Source organism: Perca flavescens, chromosome 11 (assembly GCF_004354835.1).
Source record: "Perca flavescens isolate YP-PL-M2 chromosome 11, PFLA_1.0, whole genome shotgun sequence".
Classification (NCBI taxonomy): domain Eukaryota; kingdom Metazoa; phylum Chordata; class Actinopteri; order Perciformes; family Percidae; genus Perca; species Perca flavescens.
The window spans coordinates 15,451,195-15,467,465 of record NC_041341.1 but is presented as its reverse complement, the minus strand read 5'-3'; the positions used below and the strand labels follow the sequence as shown (position 1 = coordinate 15,467,465).

At 41.5% G+C, this 16,271-nt stretch overlaps 1 protein-coding gene across 12 annotated transcripts in view; it reads left to right on the top strand.

The window, feature by feature from the left end:
• Nucleotides 1-16,271, top strand: part of mycbp2 (MYC binding protein 2) — a 59,288-nt gene that overhangs the window by 25,859 nt on the left and 17,158 nt on the right. For 5 of the 12 annotated variants that reach the window (XM_028591852.1, XM_028591848.1, XM_028591849.1 and 2 more), the window contains 24 exons: nucleotides 271-554; nucleotides 1,100-1,321; nucleotides 1,517-1,708; nucleotides 2,895-3,101; nucleotides 3,223-3,360; nucleotides 3,524-3,702; nucleotides 3,805-3,947; nucleotides 4,070-4,170; nucleotides 4,271-4,489; nucleotides 4,605-4,827; nucleotides 5,763-5,881; nucleotides 6,060-6,147; nucleotides 6,326-6,375; nucleotides 6,496-6,668; nucleotides 6,889-7,033; nucleotides 7,156-7,362; nucleotides 7,883-7,938; nucleotides 8,032-8,147; nucleotides 8,657-8,754; nucleotides 9,858-9,974; nucleotides 10,662-10,802; nucleotides 13,552-13,776; nucleotides 14,846-14,978; nucleotides 15,063-15,188. In XM_028591852.1, the coding sequence (XP_028447653.1) occupies nucleotides 271-554; nucleotides 1,100-1,321; nucleotides 1,517-1,708; nucleotides 2,895-3,101; nucleotides 3,223-3,360; nucleotides 3,524-3,702; nucleotides 3,805-3,947; nucleotides 4,070-4,170; nucleotides 4,271-4,489; nucleotides 4,605-4,827; nucleotides 5,763-5,881; nucleotides 6,060-6,147; nucleotides 6,326-6,375; nucleotides 6,496-6,668; nucleotides 6,889-7,033; nucleotides 7,156-7,362; nucleotides 7,883-7,938; nucleotides 8,032-8,147; nucleotides 8,657-8,754; nucleotides 9,858-9,974; nucleotides 10,662-10,802; nucleotides 13,552-13,776; nucleotides 14,846-14,978; nucleotides 15,063-15,188 (3,702 nt within the window). The remainder of the gene's footprint in view (nucleotides 1-270; nucleotides 555-1,099; nucleotides 1,322-1,516; nucleotides 1,709-2,894; nucleotides 3,102-3,222; nucleotides 3,361-3,523; nucleotides 3,703-3,804; nucleotides 3,948-4,069; nucleotides 4,171-4,270; nucleotides 4,490-4,604; nucleotides 4,828-5,762; nucleotides 5,882-6,059; nucleotides 6,148-6,325; nucleotides 6,376-6,495; nucleotides 6,669-6,888; nucleotides 7,034-7,155; nucleotides 7,363-7,882; nucleotides 7,939-8,031; nucleotides 8,148-8,656; nucleotides 8,755-9,857; nucleotides 9,975-10,661; nucleotides 10,803-13,551; nucleotides 13,777-14,845; nucleotides 14,979-15,062; nucleotides 15,189-16,271) is intronic. The other 7 variants (XM_028591857.1, XM_028591847.1, XM_028591853.1 and 4 more) reach the window with 6 other exon arrangements.

The window sequence follows — 16,271 nt, the reverse complement described above, 5'->3', positions numbered from 1 at the left end:
CCTGCTTTTAAAACTAATCGCCACTCTAATTTTTTTTAATTATTTATCTACTGTCTATGGTGTAGGCCTATATGTAGGCTTGTGTGCTGTTATGTATGTGTGTGTTGTCTGTAGCTGCTCTTAATTAATTGCCCCTTGTGGGATTAATAAGGTTGTTGAATTGAGATTGTGTTAATATTTCAAAAAGTACATTTCGAATGAACTCTCTTTAGAGTGTAGCTTCTGATCTCTCACAATGTTTCCTTTTTCTGTCTGATGTTTGATTTCTAGCCAGCACCAAAGCTGTGGTGGAGGAGTCGAGCAAGCTGGCAGAGTGCGTGGGAAAGACGCGCAGCCTGCTGAAGAAGATCCTATCAGAAGGCATGGACAACTGCCTGACCAAGCTGGACAACGACCCCCAGGGCTACTTGTCTCAACCTTTGACCCTGCTGGAAGCTGTGCTGCAGGAGTGCCACAACACCTTCACTGCCTGCTTCCACTCTTTCTACCCAACCCCAGCTCTGCAGTGGGCCTGCCTCTGTGACCTGCTCAACTGCCTAGACCAGGTCAATAATGTAAATGGGACTGAAATCAGTTACAGTATTATTCTTATTAGCAATTAATCTATTGAATTTTTTTCTCATTTATAAGTGGTGTAGTTTAGTGCATAAAATGTCAATGCCCCAAGTTCTCAAAGTCTTTGGTGACATCTTCAAATGGCTTGTTTTTTCCAACCAACATTCCTAAACACAAATATATTCAATTTCAATAACAGAAAACCAAAAAGCTGCAAATTTGAGAACCTGAAACCACTGTGTTTGACATTTTGTCCTGATGATTGACTTGAACAATGATTTCCAAAATAGTTATCGCCCAATTATTTAAGCTATATATATATATATTAAGCTATAAGAGTGTTTTTATAATTCAGCAGGTGTACTTTTACATCTTTAGATATTGAGGTGATACTCTTATCAAGACAACTCACCAGCGTATCAAAACCATAACTCCCTTACAATATTGTCTTAGGTTGTTAAATGGACATTGTAGAAACATTTAAAAAAGATGATAAAATCAGATTCATTCTTGTGCTCCCTGTTTTTTGTTTTTGTTTTTTTAGGACATTGCTGAGGCCAACTTTCGCACATCCAGCAGCCGTCTGCTGGCGGCTGTAATGTCAGCTCTGTGCAACACCTCAGTCAAGTTGACATCCATCCTCCCCATTGCATATGACGGGGAAGTGCTGTTGCGTTCACTGGTCAAACAAGTCAGCACCGAGAATGACTCTGCCCTTGCTCACCGCTTCCCCCTTCTGGTGGCCCACATGGAGAAACTAAGCCATGTAAGTTTTTGCACGTCATATATACAGTCCAGCAGGTATTCTCACATCAAAATGGTGGACATGGGTGCGGTCGGTGACCCAGAAAATGTTTGGTAGATGGAGAACACAGTGGCATGTTATCATCACCACATCCTATTCCCATCGAAATACCTCACTCTTTATCAAAACAGTAATATCATATTTTCCCCCCATTAGACTGAGGAGAACCTGATGGGCATGACCAGTTTCCGGGAGGTACTAGAGAAGATGCTGGTGATTGTGGTGCTGCCAGTCAGAAAGAGTTTGAGGAAGGAGGTGGAGCTGTTCTCTCCACACCTGGTCTCCAACACCTGTGGTCTGCTGGCCTCCATCGTCTCTGAGCTTACCGCCTCTGCCCTTGGCTCCGAGGTACCTTAACTCACACAATTCTCACTTGCACCCTCACAAATACACACATTAAGCATTTATGTAGGGCCACAGGGCTTGGCAAACATATACCGAAGTCTAGTTTCTTTAAAGATACTTCCTGATTTGCTCTCAGCGTGCTCTTGTGGAGCTTTTTTGTTCACATTGTAATCATTGACCTCTCCGGCATTTGTTTTTCTTTTTTAAACAGCTGGGGTCACCCTCTGCCCCTAATTCTGTTTAACTCAAAATACTCACAGTCCATACGTTATAGATAAGAGCTGTCATCATCTGTATTTCCTCATTCTTTTTCTTTCCTCCTTCCTTGTGCCATATCCTTTTACTTAAAGCTCTATTGTAATTGAACTAACTTTTTTATAGTGACCGCTTAAGGTGATGTTTTTACTGTTGCCAAGAAACAGTACTTGTTTTTACAGTATGCTAAGTCATTAAGTGGCTGGGACAGATGTCTGCCACCCTCCCTCTCTCACACTCTTCATTCAATTATCATCACACACATACCCTTGTACTGCATTCAGAAATTTATGCGCTCTCGTTGCCATAGTAACCACCACTCGACGGCAGCCCCCGACACCACTGTTCTTCTCCCCAGTCTGTTGTCAGGGAAACAACTTTTCCTCCCCTGAGCACCTAGACCGGGTCCTCTGCTGTTATGTCTGGCTCTCTGTTGTCAGCAGGCTGATATAAATAGTAATCGTTTGTACCGGATTACTTAACACGCGCGCCAAACATGAGATGTTTATATGTCAGACATTTATTTATTTCAGACTATGTATCTTTTAGAAACCATCCATTTTCTCTCTCACTGATTTTGTTTTTAAATAAAAGACATTGATGACCTTACATTTAGATGGCATCCATTACTTGTACAGCTATATATACACGCACGCACGCACGCACACACACACACACACACACACACACACACACACACACACACACACACTCACGCACAGAGTACATGTTGGTATGCTTACTGCTTTTGAGTGCTGCTTTTTGTCTTTATGCAGAGGAGATAGAACATGCTTTTTATTCAGGATGTCATTGTTTGCCCATGTTTGCAGTAAACCTTAGGTATTCCTCCTCAAATGTGTTAATCAGCCCTGTGTGGTGAGGTAATTGGTTTCATATGTTTGGCTACATCTCTCATTGTGTCCTTGCTCATTAGGTTGATGGGCTGAACTCGCTCCACTCTGTGAAAGCATCCCCTAACCGTTTCACCAAAACGAGCCAGGGCCGGAGTTGGAACACAGGCAATGGCTCTCCGGATGCGATCTGTATGACAGTGGACAAGCCAGGCGTTGTGCTGGTGGGTGTCTGCGTCTACGGAGGAGGGGGCATCCATGAGTATGAACTAGAGGTGCTGGCTGATGATGTAAGTGATTAGAAATCATTTCCCACTTATATTTTACTATATTTTATGCATTTTCTGGTGTTGCTTGACTAGTTTTCAACCTTAGCGTCTTTTTACAACTTTTGTTTCCTTACCTTTTTAGGCGCAGACGGAGCACCCAGGGGACTCGGCACATTCTCACAGGTGGACGTCCCTGGAGCTGGTAAAGGGCACCTACAGCACTGATGATTCTCCCAGTGATATTGCAGAGATTCGCTTGGACAAGGCTGTGCCACTCAAGGTACATTGTTCTCGAGAAAGTAATTCATGCATGCATATGATTTGCTGTTGAGATTCAGATGTTAAGATGTGACATGTTGTAACTCTTTTCTAACTTTATACAATTGTGTGCTGGTTTTGGTTAAAATGCATTTAGTCTCACTTATGAATTTTGTCTGTTGCAGGAGGGGGTAAAGTATGCCGTCCGATTGCGGAACTACGGCAGCCGGACAGCTAATGGGGATGGAGGTATGACCACAGTGCAGTGCTCTGATGGTATGTCCTTCACCTTCAGCACCTGCAGCTTGAGTAGCAATGGGACCAACCAGACTAGAGGACAGATCCCACAGATTCTCTACTACAGGTAAACACAAAGCCAGCATTTTGTAATATCTCATCTCTGAAGTATTTGTCGTTTATTTTTTTCTGACTTTTTGACACTTTTTTTTTCTTCTCGTGGCCAAAGGAGTGAGTACGATGGGGATCTCCAGTCTCAGCTGCTGAGCAAAGCCAATGAGGAGGACAAGAACTGTAGCAGAGCTCTATCTGTGGTCAGCGCTGTGGTCAGAGCTGCAAAGGACCTGCTTCACAGAGCTTTTGCTGTCGATGGTAAGCACAACAAACGTGCAACTGTATAACCGAAGCATTGCTGTAGAGCCACTTGTATTGAATTTGGGATCATATCTGTTCAGCCTCTCTTCAGTTTAATCTCTGTCCTTTATTCTCTCCAGTGGATGATATTCCTGAGCTACTAAGTTCCTCCAGCCTGTTCTCCATGCTTCTGCCCCTTATCCTGGCCTACATCGGCCCTGTGGCTGCGTCTGTACCTAAGGTAAGAGGTCAAACCAGGATGGCAAACTCTTCATCTTGATTTTAAATTGTCTCTCTCCTGATGTGGCATTGAGGTGAAATGCCTCCTCTTCCTCATCCAGGCTGCTGTTGAGGTCTTTGGACTTGTGCAGGAGCTGTTACCTGCTGTCTCTGCCCTCAACCAAAAGTATGCCCCACCCACCTTCAATCCCAACCAGTCAACAGACAGCACTACTGGCAACCAACCTGAGCAGGGCCTGTCAGCTTGTACCACCTCAAACCACTACTCAGTAATTGAGAGTGACCACCCTTACAAACAAGCTGGCGTCACACAATACAGGGTAAGGTATCTTTTGGCATGCTAACTGCTGAGCAAGCAAAGTACATCTGAAAAAGAAAGGGACACACATATCATTTAAGTCTTAACTAATGTTGCTCTGTCTCACCTTGCCTTAGGTATCATTCCCAGACTGTGTCCGCTGGACCACCATCGAGTTTGATCAACAGTGTGGCACTGCACAGCCAGAGGATGTTCTACGCCTGCTCATCCCCAGCCGTACCCTCCACCTGTCCAGCCTGGGGGGCAAACCTTTGATCCATGACACCATCAACACCTGGACTGAGCTCAAGAAGTTTTCAGGTTCCACAGGCTGGCCAACCACGGTCCTAGTGCTGCCAGGTAGGAGAGGCCACCAAACGTTACGACTGTGTGAGACTAAGTTGATTTAAAATACAGAAGTTAGGTAGAATAATAGAAGTTTACCACATAAAATAATGGATACATTCTACATTTTAAAATCAAGACATTAACCTTTACCACTTAATTACATTTGACAACTTCTGCTTTCCAATATTAATGCTTTTTAACATCATCATTGGTTATTTAGTGATGAGCTAAATAGTTTGCACTTATATTAACATCATCATCAGCACTAAGATTGCATGTAACAGTACTTTTGTTATTTGAAGTGCTTGTCAGAATTGAAGTTGAAAGCGGTCATCCCAAACGTTAATTAAAAAGATCAGGAAAAGCCTGCATTTCAGTGAAATTGTCTACAACAACTGCAATAAGGATAAATTGTTTCTCTTTTTTATTTTATTACATTCTGGACAGGATCATAACATGCTAAGCTAACAAGTACTGCCCAACCAACTTTCTTGTCCTGAAGTCAGCCTTTAAATCAGCAGCAGAGTCTGGGATGATGTGCTACATACCTTAATGGGGAAACTGAGGGTAGAACATTTCAAAAGTTGCATTTACTGTGGTGACCAAAAAGGAAAGCGAGGCTAAATCTATACCTAGCAAGTAAAACAGGCAAACACATATTCTTTATTGGAGCAATGCATGCATTTGTAAACTGTGACCACACTACCAATATTTATGAAGAAATGTGTTATATGATTTTGTAATGATTAAGCAGTGACACCATTCCAAATAGTTATTCTTGTAACCCAGATCTAGTTTATTGATCTTAATTGTTCTCATATGTGCTTTAATCTCCTTAGTAATGCTTCACTGAGCCACCTGCCACACTAGGCAGCCATTAGTTTCCCAGTGATTTGCCCACCTGTCTCTCTTTTCATCTTCTCTTTTACTGCCCTCTCTACTTCCAGGAAATGAAGTTCTCTTCTCACTGGAAACCGCCTCGGACTATGTTAAAGACGAGAAAGCTTGTTTTTATGGCTTCAAGTGTGTGGCTGTGGGATATGAATTCAACCCTGGTCCTGATGAGGTACAGACACTCGTATATTCCTCCGTCATATATTTGTGTAGCGGTCCGGTCTTCCATCTTTCTGTATAATGGGCGTTTGTTTCTGAGAACCGTTTGATCTCATGACGTGATGTGCATTGGTAGAGAAAATGTCAAATGTTGCAAAACCTTCCTGACCATAGCGTTTTGGACATTTCAGGGTATCATCCAGCTAGAGAAAGAGTTAGCCTTCCTGGGTAGTGTGTGTGCTGCAGCGCTGATGAAGAAAGACCTGGCCCTCCCTATAGGTATGGAAAACAGCGGAGGGATAAGTGAATTTGATGGGCTGTTGTGAAAAAAAAGAGTTTTTCTATTAATCTATGATACAAGTTGTGTGTATGTTACTGCTGGGAGCAAATTAATATTGTATAACATCTTGAGTAAATTATTAATCTGTTATTCTAATTTTTTTTTTTTTTACTTGAGGCAATGAATTGGAGGAGGATCTTGAGATTCTTGAGGAAGCCTCTCTTCAGGTCTGTCATCTTTTAAACTCAGAGATATTCTTTCAGACATATTGTGGTCTTGTGAAAAGGTGTTACTATTTATTCAGCACTCTACCTTCCTTGATTCTTATTTCCTTTGACCTCACCCAGGTGTGTAAGGCCCACTCAGGGATCCTGGGGAAGGGCTTGGCCTTGTCTCACTCCCCCACCATCCTGGAGGCCCTGGAGGGAAATCTGCCCCTGCACCTCCAAACCAATGAGCACTCTTTCCTTGAGGACTTCATCACTTGTGTACAGACCTCAAGTGGAGGACGTCTGGCCAGGTAAATGTTTGTGGAGCCTGCACAGCTTTGTCTGCCTCTTGTCAATTCTAGTTACCTGGCGAGAGCAAAATATGCCCTGTGCATTTCCCGTATTGAAATATGTGTTTGTTGTAAATTTTATTTTAGCTTTCACTCTACAATTTACGTTTTGATTGACGACTCCCTCATTACAAATTAGTAATGTTCTAACTCTCTCCATTTGTTCTATTCTTCCATCCAGGTGGCTGCAACCAGACTCCTATGCAGACCCCCAGAAGACATCTCTGATCCTGAACAAAGATGACATACGCTGTGGATGGCCGACTACCGTGGTCGTACAGACCAAAGACCAGTATGGAGATGTGGTGCACGTTCCTCACATGAAGGTCAGGATGGTTACTTTGGCTTTTCTGCTTTCAAGAGTTAATATGTTATAGAATTGAAATATAATCATTTTGCCTGCAATGGCAAATCTCTGACTTGTGTTTCTTATCTCTTACATGTCCAGGTGGAGGTTAAGGCTGTACCTGTTTCCCAAAAGAAGTCGATGCACCCTGAGAATGTGAAGAGGCTACAGCGACTACCTGGAAGCTCCTCGCCTTCGTCTTCTGGCCCTGACCTAACCTTTGGAGGTTTGCCAATGCCCAAGCTGGAGGCCACGTACGAGCCCATGATTGTGAAAGAGGCTCGATACATTGCTATTACCATGATGAAGGTCAGCCTCATGTAACTGGCTCATAACTCACTCACAACCTCACTTGTCTACTTGCTGCATGTGATCCACAAGGGGGAGCTATTTGGTCGATATTAGATCTGTTGTGTACATGCATACAGAGTAATGGCAGCGGCAATATTAACATGTGAGCCGCTTGCTATTTTAATAGCTACTGTTTTTCATGTTTGCATTTTTACATTGAACACTTCTAAGGTAAAATAAGATACTAAATATAAAATGTATTTTAATTGGAGAAGATACAAAAGGAGGGTAAATTGACTGAATAAAATGAAGACATAAATATAAAAATTGTGCAATGACAGTAATTGAGAAAGAAATGTTTCAAAACCAGTAATGAAATCTGGCAGAATTATTCATTTAAAAAATAATTCATAGAGTTACTAAAAACTGAGATAAATAGTATAGGCCTGTTAGTAATAGTTTTGATTTAGGGAACATCAAAATTGTTACCTATTCTGTAAAAAAAAAAAAAAAAACTTGTGCTCTTTGTCTTTTGTAGGCATATGAAAACTACTCATTTGAAGAGCTGCGGTTTGCTTCCCCCACCCCAAAGAGGTAAGTGAGGTTAATGCAGAAACAAAACACATTTTCCAGTAAGATACAATCTTCTTAAGAAACGATCTTGATGAATGATCATTTCCCACACAGACCCAGTGAGAACATGCTGATTCGTGCCAACACTGACGGAACCTACAGTGCCAACTGGACTCCAGGAGCAGTTGGCCTTTATACAATCCATGTCACCATTGATGGCATTGAAATAGGTATGTCAATGTAAATGTCTGTTGGAGCAGCCGGTCTGTCCTCTGAAATATTTCCTGCACAGTGAATAGAGGTTATCCACTGATGACCATAACCAACCCCCACCAAGAGACCTAATTTGGGGCGACTGTGGCTCAGTGGTAGAGTGGTCACCTGCCAATCGGAAGGTTGGTGGTTCGATCCCTGGCCCTGCAGTCCCATTTCAAAGTGTCCTTGGGCAAGACAATGAACCCCGAGTGTAAATGTGTGTGAGTGTTTATCTGATGGGCAGGTGGCACCTTGTACGGCAGCCTCGGCCACAGTGTATGAATGTGTGTGAATGGTGAATGGTTCCTGTACTATGTAAAAGCGCTTTGAGTAGTCATTAAGACTAGAAAAGCGCTATATAAAAACTTTACATTTAATGCAGCTGCTATGCATATGGTTTAATTCATATTTTGAAAAAAAGCCTTTTCGAATACAGTCAGTTACCGTCTTTTTTTTATGTTGAGCTGTAAATCTTTTCTTTTAGATGCTGGTTTGGAGGTAGAAGTCAAAGACGCTCCCAAAGGCATGATACCACCTGGCACTCAGATGGTCAAACCAAAGGCTGAACCTCAGCCTAGCAAGGTGAGCTTTTTCTTTTGATTAACCAACCAGGGGGCATGAACATGCACATAAACACACATGTAACATGCATACACGCATGCAATCACCCATCAAATACACCAGAGACCAGAAGCAATTCGTCCTGTCTTGTATACCTGTAAACACCATTTTGTAACTTTAACTTAACTCTTACCCTAAAAGCCGCATTAAGCAATCATTTGATATAAGCAGTGAAACAAGGAACTCCCTTCAATGTGAAAGGGTTATTAGTACTGCCCACTCGCAGTCTAAAACAAATTCTGCTCCATAAAAAGCAATAGACACAAAAACTGATTGTAAGCTCTCTGTCCAGTGCAAGGTGATGGGGATCCAAAAAACACTAGTAAACATTTAGTGAGGCAAAGACAGGCAGATATTTTTACCAATGACTTCGCAGACTAAACTAGGGCTACTAGACTTAGACCTCCTTTTCTTTCATCAGGTGATAATAGTGAGGTGTGATGTTGCTTTACTTTGTTGAATAAGCAATTAACAATATCAGGAAGTCATATACTGCATTAAGGCAGATCCCTGTGAGTTTTTTTGTGTCTTTTTGTCACTGTGTGGCAAAAAATCTCACAAGAAATGTACAGTGTGCCTGGCACTGTACATTATCTCAGCCGTGTCATCTATTCAAGCTGCAGTGGTTGATTATTACTCATATTTTAAAAAGTAGTCAAAAGAGTGATTTAGAAATTACTTCAAATGCAGATGATGCATTAAACTGATATTAGGCATGTTGGGCTTATCATCATTTTGTGAAACTTGTGGTATTTTGATTTTGCAATCCACAATGGGGAAACAAGCAAAATAACACGTGTTCCAGTGTTTTCTATGCATCAGTATGAATGGGTGGATTAAAATGGGTGCTGCTGAAAATGTAGCTCCTAAAGTTTGCCTATCTTTGGCTGTTTCTATGTGTATACTTGGAAGCCAGCTCTGTGTGGGTTAATACATGCAATCTCCCACCGTCAACTTGTTCCGCTTGCTATTCTTTCTCCTCCTGCTGCACTTGTCTTTCTTTTTGTCTTTTTATTCTTTGCTCCTGCCACTCACAATCTCCATCTCCCCTCTGCTTCTCTCAGGTCCGCAAATTTGTGTCCAAGGACAGCGCAGGCCTGCGTGTGCGTAGTCACCCCTCCCTGCAGAGTGAACAGATAGGCATAGTGCATGTCAATGGCACCATCACTTTCATTGACGAGGTAATTGACTCTAGGCCAGGCAAACTATAAGTTATGTCATAGAACTATACTAGCTGGAGCACTATCCACTTTTATTCTATTTCCTTGTTTCTTCTTCTTTAAATCAGTAAGGATAGAATCATTAGTATTGTAATCCTATTTTTTTGTCTAGATTGCTAGTACTTTTGAGTCCTGCTTGGTGGCTTTTATGTATTTTGTTTTTTTTACCTCTGTAAATGATAACTACTTTCTTTCAAAGCTTGTTAATTTGTTGCTCTATACTTTAATTTGCTTCACACTCTTGCAAGGCACTCTGAGGCTTCATGAAATGCTTGAGCGCCTGCACCATAAATCCAAAGGATGTTATGCATTTAAATCCAAAATTACAATTGTAGCACTCAAAGCATTTACTTAATGATTGTACTGTAATGCAACACATATTCATTATATTTGCCAGTCCTGCACAATATCTGCACTCCCACCCTTTGGTTACAGCACTAGTGACATTTCCTATATGTCTTACATGCACCCTGCTGTAACCTCAATACAATACTGTGCTCTAATTTGACTTGAGAGTTTCCTGCAACCTCAGGTGTGGGTGGGTGGGTGGGTGTGGGTGTGGGTGTGGGTGTGTGTGTGGGTGCTGCCCATCCTGTTTCCATAGTAACAGGACGGCATGGCTCTGCTCTGTTGCTTGTTTTCCCGTAGATCCACAATGATGATGGTGTTTGGCTCAGGCTCAATGATGAAACAGTAAAGAAGTATGTTTCCAGCATGAATGGGTACACTGAAGCCTGGTGCCTCTCTTTTAACCAGCACCTGGGTAGGAGCCTTCTGGTCCCAGCCGACGTAAGTAGAAGAAGGCCTGCCGAGCAGTCTGTCCCAGTTTAATAATGACAAAGGCTCCTGTGCTGTTCATTTGGGGAAAAGCGCAGAGATCATCATTATTGTTTGGCAATAATGGTTTTTCAAGGATTCTAGTGTACGGCACCCTCTCCCCAAATGTACTTGAAGCATGGTAAATTGAGAACTTCATCAGAGTATAACTTTTACGGTGTTCTCTTGCATGAAAAAGACTGAGTATGAAACTTTCACTAACACACTGTACAAAGACACAGCAGCTGGGAGCGTGCATGCATTAACTCATGTTTAAAGGCAAAATGTTCACCATTAAGTGACCATGGCGTGTTTAGTTGAACACAGCACTTTTTAAATGCTCACATGCTTAGACAGTATACGGTATATGGTTGGTTCATTGAAGTGAACCCCAATGCAGGAATTGACAGACAAGGAAAAAGATAGTAAAGAAACAATTTCATCCTGTGGTGAAGTTGGTTAGTCTGCACTGTACAGTCTTCTTTTCCTCATTGTATCTCACTCACAATTCATAAACACTCGCACACCACAGCATGTGATACTAAGGGTTTCTCTCACATTTTGCTTCATGCCACAAAAAAACGCCATAATATGCTACAGAATCAAAAAAAGGAATGTGACTGGGTATAATTTAAGACATGATATTGCAGTAACAGGGAAAGTATCTGTAAGATGTTAACATCCAGGTGGTTTTCTGTCATGAAGCAATCATTGGTCCACAAAAAAGTTTCAATGGGAAATGGTACCTCTACTGCTCTACAATTCCACCTTTGCATTGGGATGCTTTAGGTGCTAGAATGCTTCCGTGTAAGGTTTCTGTCTGAACAGCATGACACACTACATCATCCAAGTGGGGAATTTTTTTGGAAGTTTCTTCTTTATACATGTCTTTCATTTGGTCATGGATTTGGAAATAATGACCATGTGGTGTTTAGAGTGAACTTTCAATTATTTTTTTGCCCCTGCAACTGGTTTTGTATTTATTTATTTTTAATGCATTTGATCTTACACTTATTGTAAAGTGTTCAAACATTTGACAGGCAATTCCTCTTGGCCGCTTTTATCAGTGCTCCACGATTTCACTAACTGGCCTATCAGATTCTGTTGTCTCTTCTTCACCTTCTCAAATAACCTCTGATGCGGAACTCAAGAGGAGCCTAGCTGAAAAAAAATATTTTTTTCTTCCAAAAAAATACATGGGCGCCTTCCCCCAACCTGTTTTCTCTCCTTTCATGGGTCATCTACTGTTTCTTGACTGTCTCACGATGTGTTGCTCAGAATGTCTTTAACGCTATCCAAGGAGTCAGAGATATCGGCTTTTTGTCATGGACTCCCTTAACTATATTCCCGCCACAGGTGAGTTGTATGAAGGAGGGATACATAGCTTGACTGCCCCATAGCTTATCATCTATCTGTCACTCTACTTGTCCTCTTGAACCCCTTGTGACTTTGTAGTCTTCCCACAGTTTTGCAATCCGGCATAAGAGGTCAAACCACAGTTGCATGGTTGTCTGTTTTGTTGAATTTGGACAATACAGTGACAAAACAATATGTCAGTGGCTACTGTCCAATAGACTCTGCAGTGATCACATTTGGGATTTTTTAATTATTACTGTTCAAGCTTGTATGTTGCATGGGGTTGAAGATACTAATGTCCAGTCTGTTGCATGAGGTCTTGTTTGAAAGGCATAGTCCTTTACCCTTGTGTGCCATAGCATGCCACCCTTTAGACTGTACAAAAATAAGTGAACATTCTACTTATTGTCTGCTGGCCATTTAACTGCATCACTACAATGTTGAATGGCGTGTTGAATTCTTATGTTGCATCTACTGCGAGTATTTGGATCTTCAATTATATTGAAGCTTAAAATGTATCTACAGAAATGTATTTTTGAAATATGGGGGAATAAATGCAGCTTTGGAATATCACTTCTGCTGTTGAGGATGGAAGTCTATATAGGTTTGCAGTTATCCATGTCATGTTATATCTAGTAATTGTAAAACAAGAGTATCTCTTCTGAGCATGACGCAACCCCTCAAAGTAGTTTAGACATTTTGAAATAGTTTGACATTTTGGGAAATATGCTTATTTGCTTTCTGCAGAGAGTTGGATGAGACGATAGAGAAACACTCATGTCAGTACTGTAAATATAAAGCTACAGCTAGCAGCTGGTTTGCTTGGCTATGCATAGAGACTAGAAACCTACCTCTAAAGTTAATTAATTAATATATAGTATATTTTGTTTGTTTAATCCATACAAACGCTGAAGGTTGTGGTTTTATGGGGTTTATGTGCTCGACTATTTATTTGCCGGGAACAGGAACAAGACCATTCCAGGAACTTATGGAACGCCCTGCCAAGAAAAAGTCCCACCACGACCCCCTTGTAAAACGGCAACTTGTCGTTTTTACACTGCTAGCTGTAGCTTCATACGTATTTAATGGACAGATATGAGAGTGATGTGAAATGTCTTCTCATATAACGTTTAGCATGAAAGCAAATGATTCCCAAAATGCCTATTGCTTAAAGGCCTTGCATATGTCCAGGGGACATATTTATAGCTGTGCATACAGCTCTTTTCCCGTTACACTGCTAACCGTTGCTCTTCACCATAATATTTCAGGACTTAGTTGTCTGAACCTTGTCCTGGACGTTTACATTTTTGAGCCTGTTGTTGTGTTATTGTACTTTGGCTCTAATCCATGCTCTTACCTCTTACAGGAGGTCAGGGGCCAATCGGAGGAGAACGTAAAGGAGGTGAGCAGCTGCCCTTCCCAAGAGGCCCCCATTCGGGTGCAGAACAGGGCAGGGCAGGGCGGCGGCCCGGGGCTTTATAAGGTAGTGAAGACCGGCCCCTCTGGTCACAACATCAGAAGCTGCCCAAACCTTAGGGGTATCCCCATTGGAATGTTAGTTCTTGGCAACAAGGTCAAGGCCATAGGCGAGGTACGCACTCACCCCAAATAATGCAATGTGTTTTTTTTTTTTTGTGGCTAGAGGTGAATAAATCAGTCTGTTTAGATCACGTAATGTAATATAGCTAATGTTGGTAGATTTTGGCCTTAATTCTCAGAAATTGGAGTTCCCTCTTTTTCCTAAACTGAATTGATTTTGAATGTAAAGAATGCAATCTCTCTTTCTAAGGGGAATACATCAGGTGCTTCTGGATGTGTGTTGTGTATCTTTCCACTCGAGGTCTTATCAACTCCTGCGGCTGCAACATTTCCGCGTGCTTACTGATTTACTAATTTCAGTTTGTCTATAAATCCATTGCCGTTTCAGGGTGTCATATTCAGCTGCCTCGAGACTTCTCAGTGGAAGTCTGATCACAAAATGCTGGAGCCTTTCTGTGCCTTGCCTGCATCTTTCTTGCACTTTTAACAATCCTGTCAATAACTTTGGTACTTTGAACTCTCTAAATTGTCTTTGGCGTAGCGATGAGTGGAGCCTCCCGTCTTTTGGATATGACCTGTCATTGGCTGCTGTGGTGTGTCATGCTGTTCAATAGTTTCCTCTTTGAGCCTGTACTGGAATGCCCTGTCTGAGATCTGAGAGGTGTAGCCTGCACATACTAATACTTCCATCTGTCTGTTTTTCCAAAATGATAATATTTCAGGGAATTGAGAAAAAACAACCTCATGCATTTACCTTTCAATAAGCTTCCCCTTTCTTAGAGTAAGTTTTATTTTTTAAATTTTAGCTTACATCAGTTTTGTCACGCAGTGTCTGCTGATACACAAAATCAAATTCATGTAATCTACTGCTGTGGATTTTGTATGTGTCGTTCAGATAAATTGAATGTTTGCATGTTAATGATCTACTGTAGTAGAGGTTCTGTCATGGTTTTGCCTGTGCAGTAATAACATGGATGTTCTGGGGTTGATATAGAAAAGGGCTATGACTTTTTTTTTTTTTTTTTTGATGAGGGTTGACAAAGAGTGTGAATGTGCTGTGTGAGTGACAAAGTGTTCAGTGTGTGTGTGAGTATGGATAAAGAGTGTTGTTTGTGTATCAGGTGGTCAACTCAGAGGGGACCTGGGTACAGCTGGATAAGAACAGTGTAGTGGAGTTCTGTGAGAGTGATGAAGGAGAGGCCTGGTCATTGGCCAGAGACCGTGGTGGAAATCAGTACCTTCGCCACGATGAAGGTAAGGCACACCTAATGTGGGAAAAACGTTTGAACCTCAAAATGTGATCAATTGTAACGGAACATAATTTAATCTGCTTTATAGAACAAGCACTGCTTGAGCACGGGGCCCAGACCCCACCACCCAGCCCCTTCTCTGTGCAGGCCTTCAACAGAGCCACAACTTCAAATGGAGCACAGGGCTTTGACTATGGCATCTCCAACAACAAAGGTGAGGTCAACTTGATGTAGAGTAGGTTTTTCATAGACAAACTTTCTAGAACATATCCTTAATCTGCATATCACTTTGCTTTCAACATCCACTTTGCTTTATGCTAATCATTCACGTCAGAGTTACATTTCTGAGTCTTCAGGGTGTATTAAAATGTTTTGAGTGATGTTTTGTCATTACTGATGTATGCCTCACCTCTGACTTCACTCTGCACCCTTCTTTATTTTCCCGTGCTTTATTTTAAGATACTCTCTATCTGACTTCTCCCTATGCTTTGAGACTTTTCTCGTAAGTTGTTTGATACATTACTCCATTTTAGTTGTAGGAATGTAGACACTTTCACCACCTTTAGTGATATAAACAATATAACAGCAAGTCCGATTTCCTCTTTTATTCAAAACAAGAGGGAACTAAAAGTCACTTGACCCCCATAGTTTATTCCCGCACATCCACAAGGTATATGTGATCCAGTATGGGTCAGTCAATCTCTTTAAAATAGGTGCCATCAATCACTAATCTACCATCTCTTTTTTATTTATGCATGCTTTTTATTTTGTTCACTGTTGTAATTTCATGCCTAACATTTCTGCAATGTTGGGCATATGTCTTTGTCTGTGTGCATGGGCCAGTCAGTGTGCTTATTTTCATTTCGACTACTCTGGGCTCTCTTTAGTTGGGCAATGTGGGCTAGCCCAACACAGATAACTGGCCCTGAACATGTGTCTGTGATTTCGCTCTTTACCCTTTTGCGCCTTAATTTAGTCGCTTAGAAAACATTTGATCATTTATATAATCTTTGTTTTCTTAAGAATATAGTTGAATACTGAAAACATCACCTGTATGAACTCATCAGTTCTGCTACATCATCAAAGATTGGCTGGCCCCAAATGTGTCTGTGTATCTTTCTGCCTGAATATCATGCTGACGCTGTGTCAATTGTCTTTCAAACGGCTTACCTCTTTCTCACTGCTTGAAAAAGGAGGCTTACCTGTTGAAACACTTAGCCATGCCAATCAGAGAACCATGGTTATTCAATTAACACAAAGTTATTTTAATGTTTAATGCTGTAGAATAAAGGCTCCA